The sequence below is a fragment of the Calidris pugnax genome, unplaced genomic scaffold, assembly GCF_001431845.1.
Source record: "Calidris pugnax isolate Ruff unplaced genomic scaffold, ASM143184v1 scaffold211, whole genome shotgun sequence".
Taxonomy (NCBI): domain Eukaryota; kingdom Metazoa; phylum Chordata; class Aves; order Charadriiformes; family Scolopacidae; genus Calidris; species Calidris pugnax.
Genome location: NW_015091083.1, coordinates 10791291 through 10806609, shown reverse-complemented (window position 1 = coordinate 10806609; position 15319 = coordinate 10791291). Strand labels below are relative to the sequence as shown.

Genomic DNA, 15319 nt, shown 5'->3' with positions numbered 1-15319 from the left:
AATTCCTAAAAGATTTTAGAAATCTGCCCTCGCTACTTACATGGCTCAAATCTGAGATTGGCTTGGATTTTATTAAAACATGCTTCAACACATGTAAGCAAACACTGTTATAGCTGAACACTAAGGATGAAACACATACCTTTGTGAGATAAAATAGCACAGCAATAATGATCTGCATCTCTAACGTGTTAAAATCTGGTTGTATTTTCCATGTTTGCTTTAATACCAGACAGCTTGTCTTATAACGCTGTGCATTTCATTAACTCTGGGATGAGGTAATAACACACAAAAGGAAATGTCACACACTGACTAATGGTTTTGCAGGTAGACTCAACTATGAGAGGTTCTCACGTCATCAGTGTGGACACCACGAGGAAGCAATATCTCTGACAAGGACATGAAGGGGAAATCTCCTTGCTTTGCATGGGGAACAAGATTCAAATATTTTTGTTTCTATTTAAAATGTATGTTTCAACTCACTTCAGAGTCTGCCCCTCCAGCTGCAGCCTTTCTGGCCCTGCACATCTTCCAGATTCACTGCATATTTGGAATTCCACTCTCCCTCAAAAGGGTTTTTTCAGTTGTTCCTGGATAGGCAGTTGCCTTCTTTACAGGTTGGTCAAATTCTGTTTGATAATTAGTTCCACGCCAGCTGTATTAATGAAGTAATCTTCTGACCAATTGGAAGTCCCTATGCAATGGAAAAGTAGCTAATTAGAAAACATTAATTTCCCAGTGTTCTGTTTGATCTCCGTACTTGTTAAGTCCACACTGCCCGGCTTTGCTGATTCTCTGTACTACTGCAAATCTCATTAGGACCAACAGAGCAGCAAAAATCAGGTCACCTCCTTCTCATTCCAGACCTCAGCTTTCAGAAAGTCAGTATTAACTGCAACCCTGAAGCTTCATAACAGTCTGGTTCCTTGCAGTCTGCGCTGTAAGGAGCTGCACAAATCTACTCATTATAAATATGGGAATAGAGTGCACCATTTGGGTATTAAGGAGGATAAAAGCCAGTGTTTGCTATGGGTTTCTGTGTTTAAATAAAAAAAAAAAATCTGTAATGGACTTAATTATCTTGATTTGTTAAATGAAAACAAAAGGAGGTCACTAAATCCTCAGGAGCTGTTCTGATCTCAGCATGCAATGCCCACTTTTAAACCAGGCAAAGCTGGGAATCCAGCTGTAGATAGTGTCTGGGGCTCTCTCCAAAGCTACCACAATTCAGAACATCAAACTCTGTGACAAAAAATACACATCTTATCACTTAGCAGTTCCCCTGGTGTTCGTCCTAGCCAGAAAAGTCTAACTGTCAAGTCCAGAAGGTGCTTAGGCGTGAAAACAAATAATCTGCATATCTGTCCTCAAAAGACAACTGGGTAAGAAACAAGTTCTGTTAAAGGCAATTGGAGCTGCAAGTCCTCAGCCCATTGGAGGCCCGGGCTATTTGCTGGTTTGGGTTGCTTGGAGGATGAGCTGATGGAAATGACAGAGCCCTTTCACATTCCCTTTTCTGAGGGATCCTAATAAAAGAGTGAAAAATAAACGCCATCCTGACTTCCAAGAATCGAGCAGCCATTGTCATTACTGTTTTCTCATTTCCTTTCCTAGAGTTCTGTTCGACAAACAGCGCGTGGAATTAATTCCTCCCAGCAATTTCTTTTTATTAAAGCACGATAGCGTTACACGCTGGAGCATCAGCTTTCACTGCATCCTTCCGAGCACAGCCTGCGAAATTCCTGCTGTGCTTGTCACAGGCTGCACACTCAGGCTTGTCATGTTCCATTCTTAATGGCTCACAATCATATGAAATAATCTCTTACTGAACTTGACCTACATTATTTTCTCCCCTTCGCATCTCTACTTCTTTACCCAGGCCTGATAAAGCCATATACTTTGATACGTTTATCTGATTGATGTGGCAAAATGAAGTCTTTTTTTTTTTTTTGATATTGCAGCCCATCCTACCTCAATCTCAGTCCTACAGATCTGAAGATACTGTAAGTGTTTGGAGTAACGGAATACATACCAATACAGGCGACTTTATCAGTATTTGTTGTGATTCCTTCTCCCACGAGGAATATTCGTGCGATTCAGAATTGGAACAATGAAGACTTTCTGGAGGGAGAGAAATTAAAAACATAAATAGAAATACCAGAGTGAGGAACAGACTGAATAATTGGACAATTCAGATTTATTATATTTTCGAAGAATAGAAGAGTACAGAAAGAAGAGAGCGTTCCACACACTGTTATTAAATGTACCATAAAAAGAGATTTTACTCTTATCCAAGAAAACCAACAAATAGTACTTCCAGTATACATAAAATTGGAGAAGCAATTGAGATCAGATAAGGATAATGTTTGCTTCACAATGTTCCATTAGTGGCACAGCTATTATCATTATAGGGCAGACAATTAAATGCAGTTTTAGGCAGCTGTTTAATAGATCCACATTTACCACTGATTACTACTCTTATTTTGTGCTAGAATGGGCTGATCACAGACACGAGGGGTACTGCAGGCAACAATAATGCCTAACTTTTTGTGTTAACTCTTACTAAAATCTACAATTCTGTTCCTTTTCTTTTTCTTCTTTTTTTTTTTTTTTTAAAACCCATCCCTCCTTACTTCTTTGACTGCTCTCTGTCCCACCCAGCTCGATGTGTTCTTGCCTAGTGCCTATGGCCTGCGTGTAACATTTAGTGCTCAAAAATGGGTCCATTTGTAGAAGCAGTCAGCAGAGCTCTCAATTGCAAAAAAACTGACAGTAATTAGAGCCGTTTAAGATACTCCATACAGAAAAAGAGCAGTAAGTTGTCATATAAACTGTTACGGGCACAGCACTCAGCAGAAGTGGCTGCCTGGATGACATGGCAAGTGCTGCAGCGTGGCACGTCCCTTGGTGTCACCAGTAGCTCGCAATAGCTGCTTCCCCAAAGATCATCTCTTGGGTCTTATTTTCTTAAGGACCTGAAACAGTCACTGCAACAATGGACAATCTGCTTCTCTAAAACCTGATGTTTGCAGGTGCAACTGGCAGCTAAGGCTCCAAAATGAGTGTGTGGGGCCATACCCTCAAGCTGTCGTTCCAAAAAAATCAGGTTTCTTACCGTACCACGTCCACACTGATGTGGGCACGTGGGTTGTTGAGAGCATGCAGGAGAGCACGGCTGGGTCAGATTGGGTCCAGGGGCTGAGCAGGAGCTGGATTTGCACTCTGTAGGCAAAAGGTGCAACTTTTCTAAGAGAGAAGTAAGTGGATGGAAAGAGGAGCATTTTTGAAACAGTTGAGTAGAAAGCCGCGACAATAAACTGGGAATATAAGCGGTGTTGTGCAGAGATGGGATGTCTGATGTCTAGTGAGAGGAGTGTTTGTGTCTTCACTGGAGGTACAAATAAGATTTCTTTCCACCCAGTTCTTTTCCCAATGTTTCGAAAGCCCCGATCTCTGCCAGATTTCATAGAATCATAGAATCGTTCAGGTTGGAAAAGACCCTTGGGATCATCAAGTCCAACCATCTACCCTACTCTACAAAGTCCTCCCCTACACCATATCCCTCAGTACCCCATTTAAACGTCCCTTAAACACATCCAGGGATGGGGACTCAACCCCCTCCCTGGGCAGCCTGTTCCAATGACCGACCACTCTTTCCATGAAAAATTCCTTCCTAATGTTCAATCTAAACCTCCCCTGTTGGAGCTTGAAGCCATTCCCTCTCGTTCTGTCGTTAATTACCTGTGAGAAGAGACCAGCACCAACCTCTCTACAGTGTCCTTTCAAGTAGCTGTAGAGAGTGATGAGGTCTCCCCTCAGCCTCCTCTTCCTCATACTAAACAGTCCCAGCTCCTTCAGCCGTTCCTCATATGATTTGTCTTCCAGGCCCTTCACTAGTTTTGTTGCCCTTTTTGGTTGCAATTGATCAAAAAGTTTAAATCTTTATACACAGATACACACAGCATGGTGTCATCATGCTCATTTCCTTCAGAAACTGAAAATAAGAATAGCAACTTCAATGTAGAGCCAGATCATAGAGCATGAAGGAAAAAGGACATTGCAGAGCCCAGAGGAAAACGTAAGAGCCATTTCTCAGACCACAGCCATTTCACGATCCTGGAGACTTTTTCTAGTGTCCATTGGTGGTCCTGTGTCATCAGCCAGCTTGGACAGGCTGTACCCTTCCCCATCCCTCCTTGCTCTATTTAGTATGCTGTGTGCCCCCAAGGTAAAAGCACAGCCCTGCTCTCACAAACTGTCTGTTTTCCTGACATTTATGTTGACAGTAGCTTAAGGGAAAAATTTTTCCCTAATCCTTCACCCTAAGAGCTGGACAATGTACATCCAGGACTAACTGGGGACTGCAAACACCCATGCAGCATTTTCATTCCGTAGATCCTAATAAGATCCTAATCCTGCTGCACGGAGAAAGACAAGCATCTTTAGTACAGATTGGAGGACTGATACAGGGAGAGGTCCTGGCAGTCATTCACTGTCCCAGGAGCAATGACGAATTAATTTGCCTAACTTATTCCTTTTGGTCTTATGTACAAAGGCCTGAATTCTCAAATTCTCCCTCGCACATCGTCCTATCACGATCAACAGACCGACCATGTGCTTTCAGGCTCAGGGTGACTGGTAGATCCCCAGAAAGGTGGAAAAACATGCTATTTAGTAACGCTATTTTTGAACGCTTTCCATTTTAAAAATATATTGGTTTCTAGTTGATTAACACCCCAGCATTAAGACAGCAGCTTTGTTCCCTCTGCCTCAGCTGCTGGAGGAACCTAACCTGAACTAATCAGCCTCAATTCATTAGGCTACAGCTGGTTGCTGGGGAGATAGCCCCAGGCCCTGCACCACTTTCCCTCGGCCCTTTCAAACTCTTGTTTGCATCTGATCAGGCCCTAGATGTCACAAACGGTGGATTAAGGCTTCAGATGGAGAATGAGGAATACTAACACGCTCATTCCTAAGGGGAAAAAGAGACTTTCTGTGAACCTATTCTTAGCTAAAAGCAGGGGATGAGAAACCCAGAGATTCAACTGAACAATATAGAAATCGAAAATCCTCTAAGCTGTTTGATTCATAAAAAATATCCTCTCAAAGCTAGATTTTGAGATTTTGTTTCGAGGACAGTGGAATTGTCTGTGTCTATCTATTATCCTGCACCCCTCCTGCAAACACACACATCCCCAGCTGAACAACAAAGGATGTACAGAGTCAGGCCAGAGGACATGATGCCTGGTGTAATTGTGGCTAAATGACAGTCTTACAGCTCACCCTGTTCTTTACAAGCCACGTTGTACATTATTATTTTGCTTGAAATTCTTCCTCAGATTATTCAGATGATTGGAAAACTCAGAAATGTTATAAGCAGATAATACTCAGAACACTTGGTTGCATGTAAACATCCCAATTCAAGCATATCTAAGAGGATTTGGAGTCTTAGTTGGTGCCCCGTGACTGAGCAACTTTCTGTGTTACTCAGATTTGAGTCGATGTGCAAAGTCTGTGTAATTTTGCTGTGACCTTGGGCAGCCCACTGGGACCGTGGTGGTCACCCACCTCCCACAGCTTGATCCTTCCAGTTCACCACGACCACCTTCTCCTCGAGAGCTGCTGCTGCATCCACCCAGCACGCTTCAGGAACTTAGATGACCTTAGATGGAATTATAAAAAATAGAGCAAAATAAAAGCCAAGGAGTCTCTTTTAAAGACTATTTCAGCTACCATTGTGAGGGTCAGCAAGGAGAGTTAAGAATCAGACTCCAAGCTATGGGTCAAGTAGGTCAAACAGGCAGCAGAGCCAGAAGTGAAGAGTCTTCAGAAGTAAAGAACAGAAAGAGATAAGCAGGAGCAGAAGCAGGGAGCAAAGTAACATTTTCTCTGAAAAGTCTGATGTCAGATGTGTTTCTGCTGATCCCATTCCTCCCTCTACTGATAAAGCTTCTCTGCTGTATTTTGAAGGGAGCTCTACCTGATTGTCCTTTGAAACTAGAACAGAATCCAAGTAAGAGAAGGTTTAAGGGATCACCAAGTCACTGATACACTGGATGATGGATGACTACCTGTTGCAGGTAAGTCAGTCACAATCATTGAATAGCAGTTCTACTTTCAGCTACTGGCAGACTGTATTCTTAGATACTTCACTGAAAGTGAGGATCACAAGCTACATAGGGGCTGGAAGGGACCTTAAAGATCATGGAGTTCCAATCCCCTGCTCTGGGCAGGGACACCTCCCACCAGACCAGGTTGCTCAAAGCCCCATCCATCCCTGACCTCCAGGGATGGGGCAACCACAACTTCTCTGGGCAACCTGTTCCAGTGCCTCAACCACCCTCACAGGAAAGAATTTCTTTCTAGTATCTAATCTAAATCTCCTCTCTTTTAATTTAAAACCATTACCCCTTGTCCTGTTGCTCCACTCCCTGATGTCCCTCCTCGTCTCTCCTGTAGGCCCCCTTAAAGTACTGGAAGGCCATTGATTTTCTACCAAAAAACAAAACAAGCAAATCCAAAACACAAGATCAGCTGTGGAATCAAGCCCAGCACTACCATAAAGAGGAAATTCATGAAGTCAGAGGAGAAAAAACAGCTCTGAAAACATCAGAAGCAGAAGGATATTTTATGGTTTCTGAACATGTTCTGTTTTTGCCTTTTAACTTAAATCTCACTTAAGTGAAACTACACAAATCTCATTTACCCATGTGGAGAGGAAATAGTATTTCCTTGTCGTTCTAGTGCGGTGAGTTAGCCTCATTTCCCTTTTTCTGTAGTTCCTTTTTTTTTTTTTCCTGAATGTAGATGAAAGAAAATAGCCTGGCCACTTGGTATGTCCAGATCTGGAGTCCAGCCACTCACATCCTGTAACATACAGCACCAGGCTCTGTAGGTTGCCCTACATTAAGGAGAAAAAGACAGCCACCAGTGCAGCTCCATTTCCCCCCAGCAATTATTGCTCCCTACAGAGCTGGGACCATCCACCCCACTGTGATGGGCAATGTGCTCTTTGGAGTACAGCTTTAGAACCTCCAGGCAGGAAGAACTGAGTCTGGGAGTGCTCAGGAGGCTGTAGATATAAATGTGAGCTCCTCAAAGTGTACATATGAAAATTGCACATAAACCAGTTGCCTCTGAAAGTATATATTTCAATTTCTATGTGGATAAAGTTCCTTATGTTTCATTTTCTCGGCATTTCTCAAGATCTACGGTGCTGCCGTCAACTTCAGGTGGTGATTAGAATGAGAAAAGTGTTTTTAAACTGACTGTCTACTAAAATGTTTGCCTTCTGGCTTGTTCTCCCTCTTACTGATGGCAAAAGAATCCCACTGATTTTTAACAGCTCTGCATTTCACCCTCTGAACGTGTTGGCAGGACCCAATCATCTCACAGGCTCTAGAAGGCATTTCTAAGGTAAGAGATCTATTTTTATGAAGTCACATCCTGGCTGTCACCATGCTGTACACCGTGATGTCCAGGTGTTCTAGGCATGCTGAATAAATAAATAAACACTGTGCTAATGGTGGAAATGAGGTTATTTGTGTGGGTAAGGTTTACTGTCCTGAGCCAGGGCTGCAGGATCAGGCTCCATGTTACTCCTTCTCAGCAAGGTTTGATCAGCCTCCCAGATAAATCAATGAGGGGTTTGTCACCTACTGCCTTACAAATAGGATTGAAACCTCCATGGATTTCTAAAACAGGCAATAAAATCATTCTTCTTAATCCGTTACTTCTTTTCAGAAATGTCAGTGTAATCTCAGCTCTTGTAATCAAATGTAGTGTGTCCCAATAATTACCTTTTTGACGTCTTTTTGATTGTTCATGCTTAATTTCATGTTGGAGAACTCATTAAACATCAGGGATGTTTTTAATGCTCTTTTTCCCAATCTGAAAAACAGAAATGTACGCAAGGGGAAAAATAAAGCTTCGTGGCAACATCTGTATAAAGCCAGTTACAGACTGAAAATGCAGGTCACTGCCATTGCTTTATATAATGCTCTGAGATTTCAGTGGGGATCTGTGCAGCAGCATCACCGTACCCTGTGTCTTTAGGGACACCAACGGACTCCAAAGGGAGAGAGACAGGTCCCTGCAGTTTTTTCCCTGGTGCTATCTACACACAAAAATCACTGTGGTAATTAACATCAGTGTCATCCTGCGTGTGGCTCTGTTGGGCTCCTGCTCTCTCCCCGTGCATATGAGTTGTCTTCAACACTGGTGACTCCTCCAGAAGGGACTCTGCTAAGGGAACACGGACCAGCCTGAAATCTAAACTCCCTTTCTCCCCTGTTGCAACCGTGACCCTGGGAAATAAGTGAATTTGTTTTTCTCCTCACACAGTTTCCCTCCTAGACTTTTGTTACCACCAGCAGAGGCAACCACCAAGGCAAATACCAAATTATGCCCGTACTCAAAGCAGATGGTAGGGCAGGTGGTAGTTGGCCACTTGTTTATTTTGCCTTCTCAAAAGGCCAAACCAAAAACTCCACACGTGTCCAATGGGTCATGAATCATCCCTACACTGGCAGAGGTGGATTTACAACACAGGAGTCAGCTGTCATTTTTCATGCTCAGAAGCAAGAAGCACATCCTGAGGGATGGTAGATTTCAAAAAGTGCTACCAGATACCACCACCTGTCCGGTCCCCAGACTACCGCTTCCTACAAGTTATTCTTACAGTTACCAAAAGGCTTCAAAAAGCATCATTTCCCTTAAAATATGAGAGTGAACAGATCTCATCTGTGCCATAATAGAGCCACTGACCATTTGGCACAAAGTCCTTCTTGGTATCTCTGACCGGTGATGGGTCAGATTCCCAGCTGCGATACAGAAGTCATGAGAACTGCAGTAAAAATACGCACTTTAATTTTCAAGAAAGAAAACATCACAGACCAAACCAGAATTCCTAAGAATAATATTGTAGTTGGTCAGTAATTAACTATGGCTCCCTCTGAGCTTTCCGGGCTTTACTAGCTGCCAATTCCAATGACTAAAGTTCATCCAAGAGCAATAAATAGAAGCGCTCTTTAGTGTTGCTTCACAGACTCAAACACAAGCTAATACCACAATCTGCTGAGTGCACGCTGGAGACGGTTGTTTATAACATTAAGGCTGCTTTCTCCCTGCCCCAAAAATAACTTTTGACAATTCTTTTCTCCATCACCATGAAAATGTTTCAGATTTTGGATTTCTAACACAAGGATGAGACTTTTCAGCAAACAAACTAAAACATGAGACTTTATCGTACCTGGTATTAAGCTGCTGAAGATGGAAAAGCTGAGAGAAGCCAGAGGAGAAGCCAGTTACAGCAGAAAGAGGCCTTTCTCTGGGAAGCTGAAAGTGTGGTGAATCCTCTGCTCCTCCTGGGATGAAAGCACAAGCAGTAACTTTGTGAAGGCCAAAAGTGAGAGAAAAGGAGATGGTGGAGCAGAGAGGAGGCCTGTCTGACCAGCCAGCTCTCTCCTGAATTTACTGCTGTACACAGACCACTCTGTACCACTGGGGCCACCCCAAACCTCTACTAAAACAGGGCTTAAAACAATGCCAAGGCTACCCCTCCATCCCTTCAGACTCAGGTTACCAGAACGATGGAGGCAGGATTCCTGCTTGATGGAAGCTTCAGGAAGCAGTCCAGGAAAAGAGGCAGCCCCAGTGAGCCACCACGCTAAAGGTCCACATCACCTCTGGGAGGTGTCCCTGTCCCTCTACTGGCTTCATTGAGCCCAGCAACCAGCTGCCTCGCTCCATTTGTGAAATCCTGGCACAAACTACACCAACATAAATCACAAAAGCTCCCGGGGAGTTGGGGATGGTACCAAACAAAGTTCAGAAGTTCTGGGATTTATCATTTATCGCTCCAGTACCACCAGTTTAGTTCAAACTGGGAGAGGCTGGGTGATATGAGGGGGAGGAGGAGTTTCCAGCAAAAGGACCCCTATTTCTCCTCGTCCTTGGCAGCTCTCTAACCCCTCACAGCACTGGTTAATCTCATCATCCTCCCCCTCTCCAGCCTGCCAAAGCCTGCCTTCCTTCTGCTGATCTGATCTCGTACCAGCCCAACGTCCCTTACGCTTTTCTCATCTCAGCCTTGTAGCTTTGTGGGTTTAAGGATGGAGGTGGGTTTGTGGAGAGAATAGGACTCATTTGACCAACTCCTGCAATTGGAGGAAAGATAAAAAACTGGCAAGTTTCGGGGCAAACAAGTGATGTTTTTTCATTCCTCCTCTTTCCCATCCCTCAGACAAGGCTCCCTCCCCACCAGTTGCTCCAGTTGAGCTCCCACCATCCCACACACGGAGTAACTGCATCCCTGGCCGTGCAGTTGGGTGTCACTGCTGTGAACACACTCCACTCTAAAAACCATCCCTGGGCTCCAGTTTGTCAGAAGGGTGCGTTAAGATACAGTGAAAGATCTTTTCATGCCTATGTGGGAGGTTCGCTAAGAAGAAACTGCCAGTTTAACACATTCTCGTCTCCGAGAGCTAATAATAGACAAAAACGTTGCTACCACCACAGAGATTACTACAAAACTACACTTTCCCTTTCACGAGGACCAGGCGGCTGGGCTCCGAACGCCAACCGTCGACAGAAGGATGGGAGGCAGGAACAGCCAGGGTCCTTACACTCCAAAAGAAAAATGCTCTATTTATACTTGGTGCCAAAAGATTGTACGCTCAAGTGAGCTGGGGTGGGGGCTGGGGAGGGAGGGAAGTCATTTCAGGTCAAGATTTGGGAAGCGGTTCAGCTGACGTGCCTAGAGAAAATTTCAAAGTCTAAATAAAATTGTGATTCCTTCCGAAATATTTTTTAAGATGTATTTAATTTCCACATCTAAAAAAAATTCAATAAATTTTACTAAAATATCTAACCATGGACTTGAAATATTTAACACGGAATATTTAACACTTACTTGGAATAATTTTGTTCAACCCTAAAATTAAATGCTTTGTTTGGAAAAATATTTCCATTTAAAAAAAAACAATAAAATCTGTGATTTGCATAACTCAAGTGATTGCAGAGAGTCCTTTGCTGTCTCAGTCCTGCCACTCCTCTTGTGTGGCACTCGCCCCCGGGTCACACCTCGGGAAGATGACCCACGAGTATCAGGAAAAGCTGTGGTACCTTCTGTCCACCTTGAACACCTCTGGCTCTGTCTTACAGAACTTACACTCCTCCTCTTGGATTTGAAAAGTACCTGGCCATCCAGGAGACCACTGGCCCAATGCCATCGCTGTCCTCGCGTCCTCCTGGAGATAAAGAACATTCTTCTTGCTACACAGAGATGGTGAAGATGTGTTACGTGTTATAACCCATCCTCTTCAAACCTGCCCAGAACGCCAACCGTCGACAGAAGGATGGGAGGCAGGAACAGCCAGGGTCCTTACACTCCAAAAGAAAAATGCTCTATTTATACTTGGTGCCAAAAGATTGTACGCTCAAGTGAGCTGGGGTGGGGGCTGGGGAGGGAGGGAAGTCATTTCAGGTCAAGATTTGGGAAGCGGTTCAGCTGACGTGCCTAGAGAAAATTTCAAAGTCTAAATAAAATTGTGATTCCTTCCGAAATATTTTTTAAGATGTATTTAATTTCCACATCTAAAAAAAATTCAATAAATTTTACTAAAATATCTAACCATGGACTTGAAATATTTAACACGGAACATTTAACACTTACTTGGAATAATTTTGTTCAACCCTAAAATTAAATGCTTTGTTTGGAAAAATATTTCCATTTAAAAAAAAACAATAAAATCTGTGATTTGCATAACTCAAGTGATTGCAGAGAGTCCTTTGCTGTCTCAGTCCTGCCACTCCTCTTGTGTGGCACTCGCCCCCGGGTCACACCTCGGGAAGATGACCCACGAGTATCAGGAAAAGCTGTGGTACCTTCTGTCCACCTTGAACACCTCTGGCTCTGTCTTACAGAACTTACACTCCTCCTCTTGGATTTGAAAAGTACCTGGCCATCCAGGAGACCACTGGCCCAATGCCATCGCTGTCCTCGCGTCCTCCTGGAGATAAAGAACATTCTTCTTGCTACACAGAGATGGTGAAGGTGTGTTACGGGCTGGGTTATAACCCACCCTCTTTGAGCCTGCCCTGGAGGGAGACCCATTCCCTGGGAGAAAAATACCACCCAAAAGCATGACCTGCTGCCTATGGTTACTGCTAGAGCCAGAGGTCCTCTTGCTGAATCCCAATTTCACCCCTACCTCTGGATGGTTCCTCATCCATGAAGTGTCCCCAGGTGCCAACTGGATGCCACGTTTTGGGTTTGTATTTTTTTTTCTTCCTACAGTTCCTGTGAGCGGGATGTTGACAGAGGCAGAAGCGTTACTGTTGAACAAGCATTTTTCTGGCACCAATTCTTTTGGCAAGTATAGTATTTTCAGTGATTTCTGTTCAGAGGAGGGGAAAAAAGAAAAGCTTAAGGAGGGTAGAGTCCTAGCAAGTACTACTTTTCTTACGTTCGTTTTTCTTGGCTACCCTTGCTCAGCCCACCTCACTGCTGTCTCAGTCCTGCCACTCCTCTTGTGTGGCACTCGCCCCCGGGTCACACCTCAGGAAGATGACCCACGAGTATCAGGAAAAGCTGTGGTACCTTCTGTCCACCTTGAACACCTCTGGCTCTGTCTTACAGAACTTACACTCCTCCTCTTGGATTTGAAAAGTACCTGGCCATCCAGGAGACCACTGGCCCAATGCCATCGCTGTCCTCGCGTCCTCCTGGAGATAAAGAACATTCTTCTTGCTACACAGAGATGGTGAAGGTGTGTTACGGGCTGGGTTATAACCCACCCTCTTTGAGCCTGCCCTGGAGGGAGACCCATTCCCTGGGAGAAAAATACCACCCAAAAGCATGACCTGCTGCCTATGGTTACTGCTAGAGCCAGAGGTCCTCTTGCTGAATCCCAATTTCACCCCTACCTCTGGATGGTTCCTCATCCATGAAGTGTCCCCAGGTGCCAACTGGATGCCACGTTTTGGGTTTGTATTTTTTTTTCTTCCTACAGTTCCTGTGAGCTTTCACCCCTACCTCTGGATGGTTCCTCATCACGAAGTGTCCCCAGGTGCCAGGTGGATGCCACATTTTGGGTTTGTATTTTTTTTTCTTCTTACTGTTCCTGTGAGTGGGATGTTGACAGAGGCAGAAGCGTTACTGTTCAACAAGCGTCTTTCTAGCACCAATTCTTTTGGCAAGTACAGTATTTTCAGTGATTTCTGTTCAGAGGAGGGAAAAAATAAAAGCTTAAGGAGGGTAGAGTCCTAGCAAGTACTACTTTTCTTACGTTCGTTTTTCTTGGCTACCCTTGCTCAGCCCACCTCATTCAGAGACCCAAGAAGTCAATATATTAAAATAAAACACTTTTTCTAGGTGCTCCAGGTACCTGCAAGGCTGCAGCCACATGGTTGTACCTCTTCCAAGGACAGGAAGACACGGCGCAGCCAAACCACCCCCTGCTGCCCTCTGCCAACCCCGTCCCACCAGAAAAACCTGAGACCAGCAGGGCTTTGCTCCTGAACAGTCCACAAATGCCCTTGTTGAAAAAGGCATCGTCCTCCCACACCGTTGCGTGGGCAGAACCCAAGAGATGAGGGTCTGTTGGTAGATCTTCACACAACATCAAAAAAAACATGAGAACCTGTTCTCTCCCATGACTTGAAGCTTTGTTCTAAGGAAGGATCCTGCAAACCCTGCTCAAGGCAACACTTTCTGGTGTTCCCTTTTACGCACACATGGAAAACCAGGCTCTGTTTCCCAAAGCTGATGAGGATGTCGAAGAGCCAGGCAGCTGAGCCCTCTGCAGGAAGATGCACAGAGGAGACCATCCCTTTTGCCGTCTATTGTTAAATTCTGCCAGGCAGCAGCTTTCATGATGCCGTGAACAGTTTTGGCCACAGTTCCACCACCTCTTACGCTTATCCAGTCGGACTGTTAAAAATTAATGAAGTGGCTGCACAGTTGATTTCAGAAGTGCACTTTGCAGAGCATCCCAACTCAACCACCACCCCGTGCTGCTGGGGAAGCCTGTGGAGAGGCAATATAGTTAGCACGCACTTCAGAGAACACAAAAAGCCTTCTCTGCAGACACAGCATACACAAACTAAGCTCAGGAAAGCACTTTAAGAGAGACAGAAGACTTATATTTTTATTATTTTTTTAAAAACAAAATCCCTCCCTATAACTTTAAGTATTTTTTTTATTTTTTTATTTTTTTAAACAAAATCCCTCCCTATAATTTTAAGCTTAACAGGTCTGACGTTCAAGTATCCAACACCCAGGTGACTTGGGGATGGGAAGTCTCCCATCGACCCTGGTTAGATGCTCATAATTTTTTCCTTTAGCACTTTAAGAGAGACAGAAGACTTATATTTTTATTATTTTTTTAAAAACAAAATCCCTCCCTATAACTTTAAGTTAACAGGTCTGACGTTCAAGTATCCAACACCCAGGTCACTTGGGGATGGGAAGTCTCCCATCAACCCTGGTTAGATGCTAATAATTTTTTTTCTTATTCCCTTTGGCAGCATTTTAATTATTGCTGGCAAACACCGCAATGTTTTTATCAGCTACACGTTCTACTTTCCACAGAAGCTGCGCTGATGCAGAGGACCTGAAGCCAGACCCATGTGGCCAAAGGCTGTGCAGAGGGAAAGGAGGAATTGGTGTTATTTCAGAAGCTCCAGGAAGGATGCAAAGGTCAGACAGAACTGGAGGAGGAAAGGAGGACGGTGACAGAATGAAGGGAAAAAATCATAAGAATTTCACGGACACATAAACTCCAATATATGCATATATAACCAGGAAGGATGCAAAGGTCAGACAGAACTGCAGGAGGAAAGGAGGACGGTGACGGAATGAAGGGAAAAAAATCATAAGAATTTCACAGACATATAAACTCCAATATATGCACATATAAAAAAATACATCCAAGGTGAGAGCAAAACAGTGAGTCCAATGTTTTTCTGTAATCACACCAGTGGAGGCCACAAAGATGCTCAGGGGGCTGGAGCCCCTCTGAGAGAGTTGGGGTTGTTGAGCTTGGAGAAGAGAAGGCTCCAGAGAGACCTTAAAACCCCCAAAGGGGGCTACAGGAGAGATGGGGAGGGACTCTTGATAGGACGAAGGGGAAAGGTTTTAAACTGAAAGAGGGGAGGTTTAGATTAGATATTAGGAAGAAATTCTTTCCTGTGAGGGTGGTGAGACCTGTAAGGTCTTCCTGTGAGGAAGCTGTGGCTGCCCCATCCCTGGAGGGGTTCCAAGGCCAGGGGCTTTGAGCAACCTGGTCTGGTGGGAGGTGTCCCTGCCCAGGGCAGGAGG

At 44.2% G+C, this 15319-nt stretch overlaps 1 protein-coding gene across 1 annotated transcript; it reads right to left on the bottom strand.

Moving 5' to 3' along the window:
- Nucleotides 1-481: 481 nt before the first annotated feature.
- On the bottom strand, nucleotides 482-11228 carry PLD4 (phospholipase D family member 4). The gene is given in 8 exon segments (XM_014957425.1): nucleotides 482-577; nucleotides 579-691; nucleotides 2030-2049; nucleotides 2051-2118; nucleotides 3118-3164; nucleotides 3167-3314; nucleotides 7797-7887; nucleotides 11122-11228. Coding segments are annotated over 8 exon segments (690 nt in total).
- Between the last annotated feature and the right edge of the window lie 4091 nt (nucleotides 11229-15319).